Below are 13,498 nucleotides of genomic sequence, written 5' to 3' on the forward strand. Positions count from 1 at the left end.
CCCAGATACATCAGTGTCCCAGGCCTCCTTCACCATACTATCACAATTTGTATGCTGTAGCCAGTAAGCTTCAAACTTGAACCGATGATGTCTTGGGCGCGAAACCAATGGCGCCGCACTAGCTTGCAACAAAATGGGAACATGGTCAGAATCACTAGGAGGAAGATGACGCAGCTTAGAGTGCCCAAAAATATCCCACCAAGACGGCGTACACACCGCCCTATCCAAACGAAGCTGCGTAACTGAGTTCCACCAAGTGGTCATTGATCCTTGGAACCCTAGATCCAACAAATCGCCGTAACCTAAAGCCTCACGGAATCACCTCATTTGACTCTCCGACCTGACTGATCCATCAATCTTTCACCGTTGTTGAGGATTTCATTAAAATCCCCTATCACCACCCATGGAAGAGAACTCATGTCACTTAACTCCCGCAACAGTAACCACGAACGATCTCTCTCCGCAGTTCGTGCATAGCCATAAAAGCCTATCAGACGCCATTGAGGATCACCAGGCCCTCCTCCAATCTCCAGGTCTATATGATGAGCAGAAGTCGTGCTCGTCTTCACCATCACGTCGTCATTCCAAAACATTCCCAATCCTCCAGATTGGCCATCACTTAGCACCTCTTTAGAGTGCTAAAACCCTAGTGCTGTTTGAAGAGCATGAAAATCTGTCAAACGACTGATTTTGGTTTCACAAAGAAATATGATTTGGGGTCGATTTTGGGAGATGAGATCATTCAATGCCCTCGTTGTTGTGTCGTTGCAAATACCTCGGCAATTCCAACTAAGTATATCCAACAAAAATGCTATATATAGGCATTGTTAGGCTAGCATTGTAGTAGGTTAATTGGGGTTTTGTTTTGCCTATTTTGTGAACTGTCAATGATGATGATGTTGGACAAAATACCCCAATATTGAAATCACTTTTGTCAACTGTGGATATTGCAATATTGTACAGCAGCAGCTACATATTTTGTGGACATCAATCCTCTTATTTCAAACTGATGTCTGTGTATAAAGTTTAAATCAGTTATAGCTATAAGAACTGATGTCCAGTAAGAGAAATACATCAGTTCCAAAATCAAAATCGATGTCCGATTAACCACAGGAAATCGAATTATTATGTTGGAATCGATGTGCCATAAGCTACTGCACATCGTCTTTTAGACAAATATCGATGTCCAATATAAGTATTGCCATCGATGAGGACAAGAAAACCGATGTTATGAAAATATATGGACATCGTTTTTTTTAGTGATTCGATATATTACATAGCATTAAACATCGTTCTTTTACTGGAATCGATGTAATATAAGATGATTAACATCGTTTTTTCCCTAGAATCTGATGTTAATGTAAGTAAATAAATCGGTTCATATAATATTAAACTGTGTATATTGAATTAGGAATGGTAGGATATGAACCAAATTACACGTCTAAATCATGAACAACAAGAAACGTTCATGGTAACTGATGTGTGAAACAATATCAGTCATCGTTTTTAAGTAAATAACGATGTTGAAATGTATAGTTGGGCTGTAGGATCTATATTTCTATAAGCATTAAAGGCAAAAATATGAGGGTTTAACAATATATAAACATACAAATTTGTCAGAATTTGAACGTATTTACATCGATTTATAATGAAGAACCGATGTATATAATTATACCAGACATCGGCTAAAAACCGATGTCTGGATTTTCCGGACCTTTCTCATCACCCACCAACACATCGGTTGGAATTCTTTTTCTCATCGGTTTTTGGCCGATGTCTGAGGCCATAATTCTAGTAGTGATTAGTGTTCCAAACATGGATGATCAATATGTATGTCCAGAAAAATCACGGCGTAGGGCTCCTGAAATGACAAATATGCATTACTATAGCTTTGACTTGTTTTGTGCAGTGATTGATTTCCAATTTCAGGAGCTAGATAACCGTTTCAGTGAGGTTACTACTGAACTTCTCCTTTGTTTGGCATCTCTAAGTCCTAATTATTCATTTGCAGCCTATAATAAGCAAAGTTTGATGCGTCTTACTGAGCTTTATCCTCATGATTTTTCTGCATCAGAGTTGTTGTTGCTAGAATGTCAATTAGAGACTTATATTGATGATATGCGATCTAAGAACAAGTTCCAAGAATTGCAAGGGATTGCTGATCTTGCAAAGAAATTAGTTGACACAAGAAAGCATAAGACATATCCTTATGTTTATTTGCTGATCACTTTGGCTCTAGTACTTCCCGTTGCAACAACCTCTGTTGAAAGAGCTTTCTCTACCATGAATATTGTAAAGAATTGAATTCGCAACAAAATGGAAGACCAATGGATGAATGACAGCTTAGTTGTATATCTTGAGAAGGATATATTCAATTCCACTGACTATTATTCAGTGTTTTCAAAACATGGCACCTCGTAGAGGACAATTATAGATGTGGAAGTACTTTGCTTTTCTAGGTATGTGCTCTTTTTTGCTTCTTGCAAGCTCTCTGTTTTGTTAAACCTTTTGTGCTATTGAACATTGTTTTTCCAAGTTGAAGGCTGAGCATGATAATCTGTAATGAATGAGTCAGTGAGTCACATGACATTTGCAAGTAAACTTTATTTCTTTGATTGCATTCCTCTACTTCCCATTTGGTGCAAATCTATTAATGAATGAGTCACTTGAAATTTTCTATTAAACTCTGTTTCTTTGATTGCATTCCTCTGCTTCCCATTTGGTGCAAATAGGTTAATATATGAGTCACTTGAAACTTGCCCCCAGAGATATATATTCCTGCGTCCGCCACTGAGTATGTGCATACAGAGGAGATAAGGTTCCAAGACTTGAAAGTCTTTTTCCCCGTTATCAGATGATGGAGGAGAGCAGGTGTTCATCGGACTTGGCTTCTATAACCAAGCGCTTCGCTTATTCCTCTACTTATCCAACAATATTTCAATTCAAATGGGTTGTTGTTGGGTGCTAATCACTGATCTGCCTCTCTCTCAATCCAAAACCCTGTGAAGTCTGCCTCTCTCTCAATTGACCACTGCGTGCGTCTCCAATACTGCTCCTCTCTCACAATCAAAACTTTCTCTTCTTTCTATTATGAGTTGTTACAAAATCTGAGAACATTAGAATTACGTATACGTGGTGCTTGACATTCTCCTTAGGAATTCCTATGCTATTAAGGATTTGCCAAGCTTTGACCTTATTTATCACTGAGGGAACCGCCTTCCTCATATGATTCGATTGCGATTATTCATTTTGCAACAACATCAAACACAAAATTGAACCAAAATCGGTGCCAAAACATGTGCGGCAAACCAGACTCGATCTTTGTCAAGCACGCCAAGCCGTTGCAGCTGTCGATGTTTATCACGTCCATCTCGTTCTTAATTATCCAATAAAATCAAACCACTACCAGTCGAAACCAGACTCTTCTCTTAGGGGGGTGTATTCAATTCAGATTTTAAAATATTTTGTTTGAGTTTTTATAATTCATGGATTTACTTAATCCACGGATTGTTTAAATTCTAAATGGACTCTGATTGATTCTAATGGATTGATTTACTGGTATTTTTTTTGATTTTACAAGTCCTTATGATATTTTTGGTAGGTTAATTTTTCTTCTTCTTCTTTAAAAGCAATGGATGTATAGATCCAACTAGGGAGTAACTAGTTGGACCTCCAAATTTAATATTTGGACCTCCTTCTTTTTTCAATTTTTATTAGACTTTGTCAACTTATATGAAAAGACAAATAAATGTTTATAATATATATTCAAACAGATATTATTTTTACCACCAGGACAAACCTCTTCAATTTTTCTGTTTACTTGCAAAGTATATATATTCTTCCTCCATCATCTTCCTTTTTACTCCTTCTGTTTTCATTCAAAGAGAGAAAAAAGATGATGCCATAACATTAACCCAAATTATTATTGAATCCCAAATATGATTGCAAGAACAACCCAATCCAATTGGAGTACCATCGACCCAAAAAAAAAAAAAAAATTGGAGTTCCAGAATCATGGCTATAGTCTCCAAACCCAGCTTACAAACACATACTTAAGATTCCAAATTCACTGACCTTCTCCAAATTGTACAAAAACAAAAATTACATCTTGAGAGGGTGTTTGAAGAATTATACTTCCGTCTTTCAAACTCCAACCCCATAGTTGGGAAATACCTGAATAAAGAGGGCAAATTGACTTCCATAATCACTTAATCAGATGAATATGATGGTTAGAGAATGGTGGAAGATGATGATACAGAATCTGGGTTTTAATAAAAGGATGGTAAAAAGGTTGTGGGTGGATATCTAAGATTAACTTGCTTAAACCAAATTTCCCTTCGATTGAGATCACTTGTTTCAACTTCACGTTATTGTATGTAGGTCATGATTATCAATAAAATTCTTTCTTCACGTTAGTTGTGTAAGGGTGTTTTGGTAAAATTAAGGAGGTCTAATTAGCTATATAAGTATTTTAAAAAGTGATTTGGAGGTTAATAAGCAGGAGATGTCCAAATATCAAATTTGGAGGTCCAACTAGAATCACTCATCCAACTATAATGTTATATCAATGACAAAAAAGTGTGTGTGTGTGTGTGTGTATATATATATATATATATATATATATATATATATATATGGCAATGTATCATTCTTTATGTTTTTTTTTTGAATAAAAAAAAAATTATAGAAAGGCAGATCACCCCATGTTCTTACAATCATAGTTGATCATGTCTAGAATGAAGTCTGGAGGATGATCAAGCCAATACCATGCCATGTTGGCGTCATAGGCAGTAGCTGCTAAACGGTGAGCTATTCTATTACAAATTCTAGGGGTGTGTTGCACTACCACTTTCGACAGCGCCAATAGGTCTTGTCTGATGTCATCTAAGAGCCCTTCATTAGATGCATGAGTGAACTGTGTATCAGCTATCTCCTCAACCGCATTCATGCAATCTATTTCGATGACCACATCATCAATCTGCAACCTGTGGATCAGTCTCAGTCCTTCCCTGATGGCATAGAGTTCAGCTTGTTTAGCTGAGGTAACAGAGCTAACAGGAACTGCAAAAGCAGCTTTAAATCTTCCTGCATTGTCCCGTAGAATACCTCCAGTTCCCCCATGAAAGAATTGAGGCAAAAAACTCCCATCAACATTAAGCTTCCACCTGTTTTGTGTTGCCGGCTGCCAGGTTCGCTTTCTCTGCTGTTGGGACGACTGTTCTACTTTGTGAGCTTGGTTATACTCTTCCAACCATGCTAAGGAACTAATAGTCAACTCCACTGCAGACTGAGCTGTATTTTGCCACAGCATATTATTCCTGTTTTTCCATAATGCCCACAGAACCATCTGGAGTTGTGCAAAGACATCTTGCTTAAGGTTCAAGGCATGATCAAGCATCCATTCCTTGAAGTTGATATTAGGCAGTAAACTTCTTCCAAAATGAAATGGCGCTGCAGTTAAAATTTGGACAGCAGTAGGGCACTTACAAAAGATGTGGGCAGTGTCCTCGTAGGCCTGTGAACATAGAAGACAATGTATGTCACCCACATAACCCTTAGTAGAAAGTTTGGCCCTCGTAGGGAGCAGATTTGAGCAAGCTCTCCAAATACAAATTTGAACTTTCCCCTGGACTTTCGCCTTCCAAATTCTGTTCCACAACTCTTGAAAAGGGTCACCTTGGGACGTGGATGCAAGCACCTTTTCTAACACCTTTGTCCGAGCAATCCAATATGCAGTTTTAACAGAATAGAAACCTTTTTTTTCCGGACTCCAAACCAATTTATCCTCTATAGTTCTACGGCTAAGAGGAATGCATAAGACCTGTTGAGCAACGACAAGTGGGAAGATAGCATGAATGGCCTCAAGTATCCACTGTCTCGTATGGGGATCTATCAAGTCTGAAACTTGCTCGAAAATACAATCCGGTGGCTTGTGTACTAAGTATTGTGGGCAATTTGGTATCCATCTATCTTTCCAAATGCTGACTTGAGTTCCTTTACCAATACTCCACTGCACTCCTGCCTTCAAAACCGGCCTTCCATTTAGTATACTCCTCTAAGAAAAAGATGGAGAGTCACCTAGGTCTGCTTCCCAAAAGGAACAATTGGGATAATACTTGGCTTTGTACAGTTTAGCAATCAAAGAATGTGGATTGGAAATCAATCTCCAGCCTTGTTTAGAAAGCATGGCAAGGTTGTAAGCATACATATTCTTAAACCCTATTCCACCTTCAGCTTTGGTTAGACAGAGTTTCTCCCAGCTTCGCCAGTGAATTTTCTTTTTGTCATCTATGTCTCCCTAGAAGAATGAGGTACACAGTTGATGGATATCATCACAGAGTCCCTTGGGTAGCAAATAACAATTCATTGCATAAAGTGGCATGGTTTGAGCTACTGCCTTGATTAGAATTTCTTTTCCAGCTGCACTAAGAATTTTGGCTTTCCAACTAACCATTTTCTTAGTGAGTCTCTCCTTTATGTACGCAAAGATGGCAGACTTTGACCTACCTATGCGCATAGGTAACCCTAGGTATTTGTCATGCTCCTTGACACATTGAACTTCCAGAATAGCAGCCAATTCCTGTTGTTGCTCCTCACTAACATTATTGCTGAAGACAACACTACTTTTCTGAAAATTCACCTTCTGTCCCGATGCTCTCTCATAGGTATTCAGAATTCTCCTATATTGCATACACTCTGTAGTTGTAGCCGAGCCAAAAAGGATACTGTCATCTGCAAAGAAAAGATGGTGTAGAGTAGGGGCCTGTGGGCACATGGTGAGGCCTTGAATGTTATGTTGGTGAACTGCCTGTGAGATCAAAGCTGACAAACCTTCACTGCATAATATAAACAGATAGGGTGATAGTGGATCCCCCTGTCTGATACCTCTAGTAGGTGTGATCAAAGGAGAAGGCTCCCCATGCAATAGAATAGAATAAGCCATGGATGAAACACATTTCATAACGATTTGTATCCATCGAGAGGCAAAGCCTAACTTTGTCAACATAGCATGAATAAAGGACCAATCAAGTCTGTCATATGCCTTACTAATATCAAGCTTGAGAAAGAAGAAACCTGCTTCTTGGTATTTCAGTTTGTGCATGAAATCAGTGGCTACCAAAGTGTTATCAGAAATCAATCGTCCTGGGACATAAGCACTCTGCAGAGGAGACACAATTTTGGGCAACCAACACTTAAGCCTATTGGCCACAACTTTAGAGCTAATTCTGCATATAACATTGCATAAAGCTATGGGTCTAAAATGCATTGCTTCTTTAGGATTCTGTATTTTAGGTATCAAACACAAGTACGTATAGTTAGTATATGAGGTTTTTTCAAGGAGATTTATGACATCTAAACATACATCTTCACTGACAATATCCCAATATTTTTGGTAGAATAAGGGAGACATACCATCAGGGCCAGGACTTTTCGATAGATGCATTTGGAAGAGGGCCTTCTTGATTTCCTCATTAGTATATGAGGCCAACAATGCTTCATTCATGTCTTGTGTCACCCGGCAAGGAGTTGCAGTAACAACTTCTGCAATTGCTTCTGGACTCACTTGTTCTGTCGTGAAAATACACTGAAAATACTCTATTTTCATCTAGTAGCCCCTTTATATAATTTCTATTTTTCCAGTTACTTGCTTTTCGTTGGAAGTAGGCCGTATTCCTGTCTCCTTCCTTTAACCACAAAGCCCGAGACCTTTGTTTCCAATACTTCTCTTGCAAGGAAAAAAGTTGACTATATCGAATATGAAGCTTTCTTTGCTCTTCGTACAGTGGCAGAGAGTGAGGTTGCCGCATCAGATCATTTAGTTTTTCCTGCAGCACCCTTATTTCAGTTTTCTGCTGATTAAAATCAGTGTGATGCCACACACGTAACTTGTCTCCCAAAGCTTTTGTTTTACAACCAATCTGCTGCAATGCATTACCCGTGCTTGGCATGGCCCATTCCTGCTGAATGATCTTTTGACATTCCTCCCTTCCAAACGAACATTCCTCAAAACGAAAAGGTTTGCTTCTTTTCCTTCTAATTTGTTTCTCATTGAATGCTTCAATGAGAATAGGGCAGTGGTCTGACTCCGAGGGCATGAGAGTTATTACCCTGCTGTATGGAAACCTGTTACGCCATTGAATATTCTGAAATCCTCTATCTAGTCGTTCCTTTCGTAAACCGGTTTGACCATGTGAACCTACTTCCCACATATCCCATATCGATGAGTCCACATGAAGCCATTGTACATCTGAACTTGGTCATTGCCGCTAATGCTCTAGGGGTTCCTCCAGATTTATCTTTACGCCACAAGACTTCATTAAAATATCTTGCCATCAACCATGGCAGAAGACAATGTTGGGCCTCTAGGGTTCTGATGAGTTGCCAAGTGCGGTCTCTTCCACTTCTTGCGGCAACGCCATATATACCTGTGAAACGCCATAAATCAGTGCCTGGTTGTCCAATCACAGTATCTATATGATTGGGTGAGTGACTGCGCACATCAACATGCGTTTCATCCATCTAGATGATGGCAAGCCCTTGGGAGTCCTGTTCATGTGGGACGCAGAAGCAGTCTTTGTAGCCTAGCCTGTGAGTGATCGACTCAATTGTACTCTTCTGTGCTAGGGTTTTAGAAAGGAAAATTAAGGTAGGTTTCTTTACAAGCACGATATCAACCAAAGCTCTCTATGTTTCACTATTCACGATTCCCCTGCAGTTCCAGAGCAAGATATTACCTTGAAGCATGACGGAGACAATTGCTTACTGCCAAAGATGCAGTGTTTGGGTGGCAACGCACGGAGGAGGCGGAGCCTTAGGGTTTTATTCCTCTACGTTTTATGCTAATTGTACCATTCTTTATGTTGTGTGTAATGATATATGAATAATAAGAGAAAACTAATCAGCCACAATGTTACACAAAAAATAAACTAATGACATAATTTATTTCATATCTAATTTACAAAAGAAACATGTGTGTATGTATCATCTTAACAATACCATTGAAAGTGAGCTTAATTAGCTAGAAGGATTAAAAATAAAAATAAAATTATTAGATGAAAGCAGAGGCAGAGGCAGATGAGGATAGTGGGAAGATAGGTCTAAGACAAAATGGATGAGTGTCACCTATTGAGAGTTGTTGTTTTTTTTTTTGTGAATAGCTTCTTCATTTTTTGAGTGAGAAAGAATCCATCAAAATCTCTTGAGAAGTGGTTGGATTGTTTTTTAGTTTTGATATGTATAAAAAGCACTATAAAATCCAGTATTTAATGAAATCCTTAAAAATCCGTATACTTTTTTTTTTTTGAATAAAGGGCTGGTGCGGCTGCCCTCAAGCCTTGATTAATGAAACTGTCGAATACAAGGGGGGGACATTAAGCCTAAACCCCTGATTACAATAGACATCTAGAGTATGTCCTAAAATAATATCAGGAATCTCTACAAAACTCATGTATTCTAACAAGCACCAACTAGCAAAGAGTGCACAACTAGCTACTCTATTTGCTTTGACATAGCAGTGACATAACGGAAAGATAACTCGATATGTAACACGATTACAACATAGCATAATTACCAGATGCACAGCTTTCCCATTATGTTGCCGCTGGAGGATAGATCCAACGACACTTAGCTTCACCCTACCACTAGGCGGTAGCGACCATTTGACGAAGCAAGGAACTCGTCGCCTACCTAGAGCAGACAAGGCACTTGGAGTGCACACACAGGCACATAGCCCGACTAGACCTACACAACTAATGTAGGGTATTATTGCTCGCATAAAACGCAACATAACTAGAAAATGTAAATAAATAAAAACAATAAATAACATATAACCTATGGCTGGGCCCAAAAAAGCTCCAACCCAATCTTCAGCCCACCAAGGGTCCACTAGCAGTACCCAAGCCCCAAGGGTCAAACCAGGAATTGGGCCATAACCATCCCTCTCGGCCCAAGGCCAAAGCTGCAACGTGTCTCCTCCAAGTCCGCCTCCCCAGCACTGGCGTCGAGCTTCAACGCCGTCCAGCCGTCGACGATCAACGCCGACCATCGCCGTTCCTATCCCACACCAACCAGAACCTGGAAACTCTGCCTGAAGATCCGAAACAATCGTCCGATCACCATCACCAGCTAACCCACCAACCTCCGATCTCATCCATCGAAGCCGGCCCGTCGACCGCCGACACCCACCAGACTCTGCTCCGACCCGGCAAAGTCCCAATCTCCCTCCAATCCCAACCTGCAGCCACGACACAGCCAATCCCATCCACCAAGAGAGAAGATGCAGGACACCTCCCGATCCCAACCTCCGAGCTTCAGGCACGCCCACCAAAAAACCAACCCGTCCGGCCACACTCCGCATGCGCCGGCTAGGGCCAGAGGCCGTCGCCAACCCTGGGGCACAGCCGGACAGGCACAAGCACTGCCGACGGCGTCCTAGAGAGAGAGTTTTTTTTTCTAGGGTTTCTAGGGTTTTTTCCCTTCTATCCTCATGATAATTCCCGTATACTTTTGAATATCTACATATTTGAATGGCTAATTCTAAATCTTAATTGAATACATCAAGATTTTAAAGAATTATTTAAAATCTCAATTGAATACTCATAGACTTTCAAAATACAAAAAAATCTTGTAGACTCTTAAATGAATACACCTCCCTTAATTTCACATTCACATATTTGTCAAGTCAAGGAAGAGTAAGCCTCATCCCAGATCTGCAATGACCATAAAGCCCTACTATTTTCACCATGACGACACGGGTATTACAGTTAACAGACCTTTAAAAGTAAAAAAAATTCCAGCAATTTGTGTGGAGGAAAACGGGCCGCATCATTGGGCCCACCTTGGTGCGTTTTGTTTTGGTGGAATGCAGCCTACTCCTGAAAAGATTCTGACTCTACAAGTGGTGCTCCTCATGCAACCCATCAAAACAATTTAGTGTTGTAATGGCCCAACTGAATCCAACCCAACCCAATCAAATCGAACACAAACTAACCGAACCAAACAATTTAGGGTTTGTTAATTGCCCAAAGCTGGCTACGGTTGAAAATGAAAGAAATAGAAAGCCCAATAAACTTTGTCATGACAAGAAACCTGAATGCCTCTTTTCTGGTCTCAAGAAACCCGAATGCCAAAACCTTATACCAGCTAGTGTTATTCATGGTTACATGGTATTTGGAGCTGCGTTGTTTGGGATGGGTGGGGTTGGAATTTTCAAGTATAGAGGTATTATGTTGGTGAATTTGTTGCCATGCGTATTTTAGTTTTTTTGAAAATATAATCATATCATCAAGGCCTACATAACCTAAATTATCTTGAACCTTTCAATTTCTCTATATGCCCAGTAATCATCACCTTTGTTTCAACAAATGAAATTTTTCTTAGTGGATCATCAAGATAAAACGACTGATTAAATTAAATTTGAATTTTGTTATCGAACACATTGTAGGTAATGGTTTCAAACACTTTTCTTTTCTTTTGCTATAGTTCATGAAAGAAGCACGAAAAAACATTCAAGGCATATTAAATAAGTAAGTATAGCAAAAGAAAAAGAAGAAGAAGAAGTACTTACATGTCTATATTATTATAAGGAGAAGAGACTATGTTAGCTAAAATAAAAAAAATTGACAGAAATGAGCCCAAAAGATTAAAAACTTTGAGAATTGGGTTTTTGTCCATTTACCCCATTTTTAGAGATTTTTTTCCCACTTACCTCATTAAGTTTTTTTAATTCCCTCTTACCCAAAACGCTCTAAGGAGGTCTTCCCTAATACCCCATTAAGATTTTACCCTCACTCCTTTGTTACTTAGAGAGAGAGAGAGAGAAAATGGAAGAGAGAGAAACCATAGGAGACTTTGCCGGAGCCCGGCCGCCGAAATCCGGCCAACATTCGCAGGATTCCGTTCACCGGCCGCCATCCACTGGAATTTGTTAAAAATCTCAGCGGAAATGTTTTTTTTGCCCCAATAGACATCTATTGCCCCCTAATAGAGGGGCAATAGACTTTTATTGCCCCCCAATAGACGTCTATTGCCCCCAATAGACGTTTATTACCTTCCAATAGAACTTTCGGTAGCCAGAATGGGAACTAATATTCCTAAAATTAGACAAATAAAACTTTGATTAAAGAAAAAAACGAAGAGATTATATCAATTTGAAAACGTCTATTGCTCTCCAATAGACGTCTATTGGGGGGCAATAGAGGTTTATGAAACATCGCCAGAAGTCTCCAAAGAGGTTGTTGTAGATCTCATATGGAGTCGGAGAGGTTTATTGCCCTCTGAATAAACCTGTATTGCCCCCCAATAGACATCTACTGCCCCCAATAGATGTTTATTGCCCCCTAATACCCATTTATTTCTTAAAATTAGACAAATAAAACTTTGATTAAAGGAAAAAAACGAGGAGATTACATCAATTCAAAACGTCTACTGCCCCCCAATAGACTTCTATTGCCTCTCAATAGACACCCAGAAAATGATATGGGCACCCACTATCTCTCTTTATCTCTCTCACCTTCAAATGTAGCAACCGTCTGCAAGTTTGCTACCAAAGTGATCGTAGCACCTTCAACTGCTCGAACCACCCGCCTGAACCCTGGCGCCGACGAGACTGCAAGCGTAGTCGCTGACTTCAACGCCGGAGTCGCCGACTTAAACTCCGGAGCCCAACACCGAAACAGTCGCCGATCTCTGGCCTGAGGTGGTGGTGATGCTGCTCATCGATCGAAATGCCGCAGTCGGCTTTGCGGCTACTGGGATCGGACTACACCGGCTACGAAACGGTCAAAACCAGCTCCAATGTGGCCTGGTCGGACTTCACCGGCTGCGAAACCCACTCTAATGTCGCCGGCCCAATCCTTCACCGGAGAGAGAGCGAGATTCATGCTGCTCAGTCCTTCACCGGAGAGAGAGAGAGAGTGTGTGTGTGAGTCAGTCGTGCTGGAGAGAGAGGAGAGTGGCATAATTTGTAATTTATTAATTAGGCTGAGGGTAAAATTGTCTTTTTACGTTAAATTGGGTGGATGAGAAAAAAAATCTATTGTTGGGGTAAGTGGGATAATTTTATTCAATTTTGGTGTTTTGGGTCAAGGACCCTTAAATTTTTATTAAGATAAATAAACAACAACAAAAATTCCTATAACCTACTTTTCTCCCCCACTAACTTTTATAGCTGTTCTTCTTGGAAACTTTGTTGGGCTTCTAATTAGTTAGTCTTTTCTTGCTAAATAATTCTCTACATGTTAGGGAACTACTCATTTTGTGTTCGTACCGTGCTTATTTAAGGAAAAAACTTTGCTAACCAGCCCTGGTCAACGTAGGCTTCCCATGATTCCCTAAAAACCAATCAAGGCTTTACACGTAGGGCACCCTTTTGTCTGGTACCTTTTTGTCTCTTCCTTGACCAAAGATCTCATCTACTGCAGTTCTACTTACTTACGTTTATTGGCAAAAGCGTAGTGGGCCCATTTAGAGTTTGTTTTTTTTTCACATATTGCAATTA

General features: G+C 39.9%; 1 protein-coding gene across 1 annotated transcript; it reads right to left on the bottom strand.

Annotated features, from left to right (window-relative positions):
* Positions 1–4,696: 4,696 nt before the first annotated feature.
* Positions 4,697–8,210, bottom strand: LOC133744867 (uncharacterized). The gene is made up of 5 exons (XM_062172897.1): positions 7,646–8,210; positions 7,364–7,569; positions 6,452–7,282; positions 6,117–6,298; positions 4,697–6,035 (listed from the first exon to the last, which is right to left on the bottom strand). Exons 1-5 carry the CDS (start codon positions 8,208–8,210, stop codon positions 4,697–4,699), a joined length of 3,123 nt encoding a protein of 1,040 aa, XP_062028881.1.
* Positions 8,211–13,498: the final 5,288 nt, after the last annotated feature.

The sequence above is a fragment of the Rosa rugosa genome, chromosome 4 (genome assembly GCF_958449725.1).
Source record: "Rosa rugosa chromosome 4, drRosRugo1.1, whole genome shotgun sequence".
Lineage (NCBI taxonomy): Eukaryota > Viridiplantae > Streptophyta > Magnoliopsida > Rosales > Rosaceae > Rosa > Rosa rugosa.

Bases quoted from the DNA above. Each gene is read 5' to 3' on its own strand.
- LOC133744867 (XM_062172897.1), bottom strand. From the start codon at position 8,210: ATGTGGGAAGTAGGTTCACATGGTCAAACCGGTTTACGAAAGGAACGA. The intron at 7,570-7,645 runs GTAACTGGAAAA...TTTTCACGACAG, and splicing joins CTACTTCCAACGAAAAGCAA to AACAAGTGAGTCCAGAAGCA. The intron at 6,299-6,451 runs GTTAGTTGGAAA...TCATTCTTCTAG, and splicing joins AGAGACTCACTAAGAAAATG to GGAGACATAGATGACAAAAA.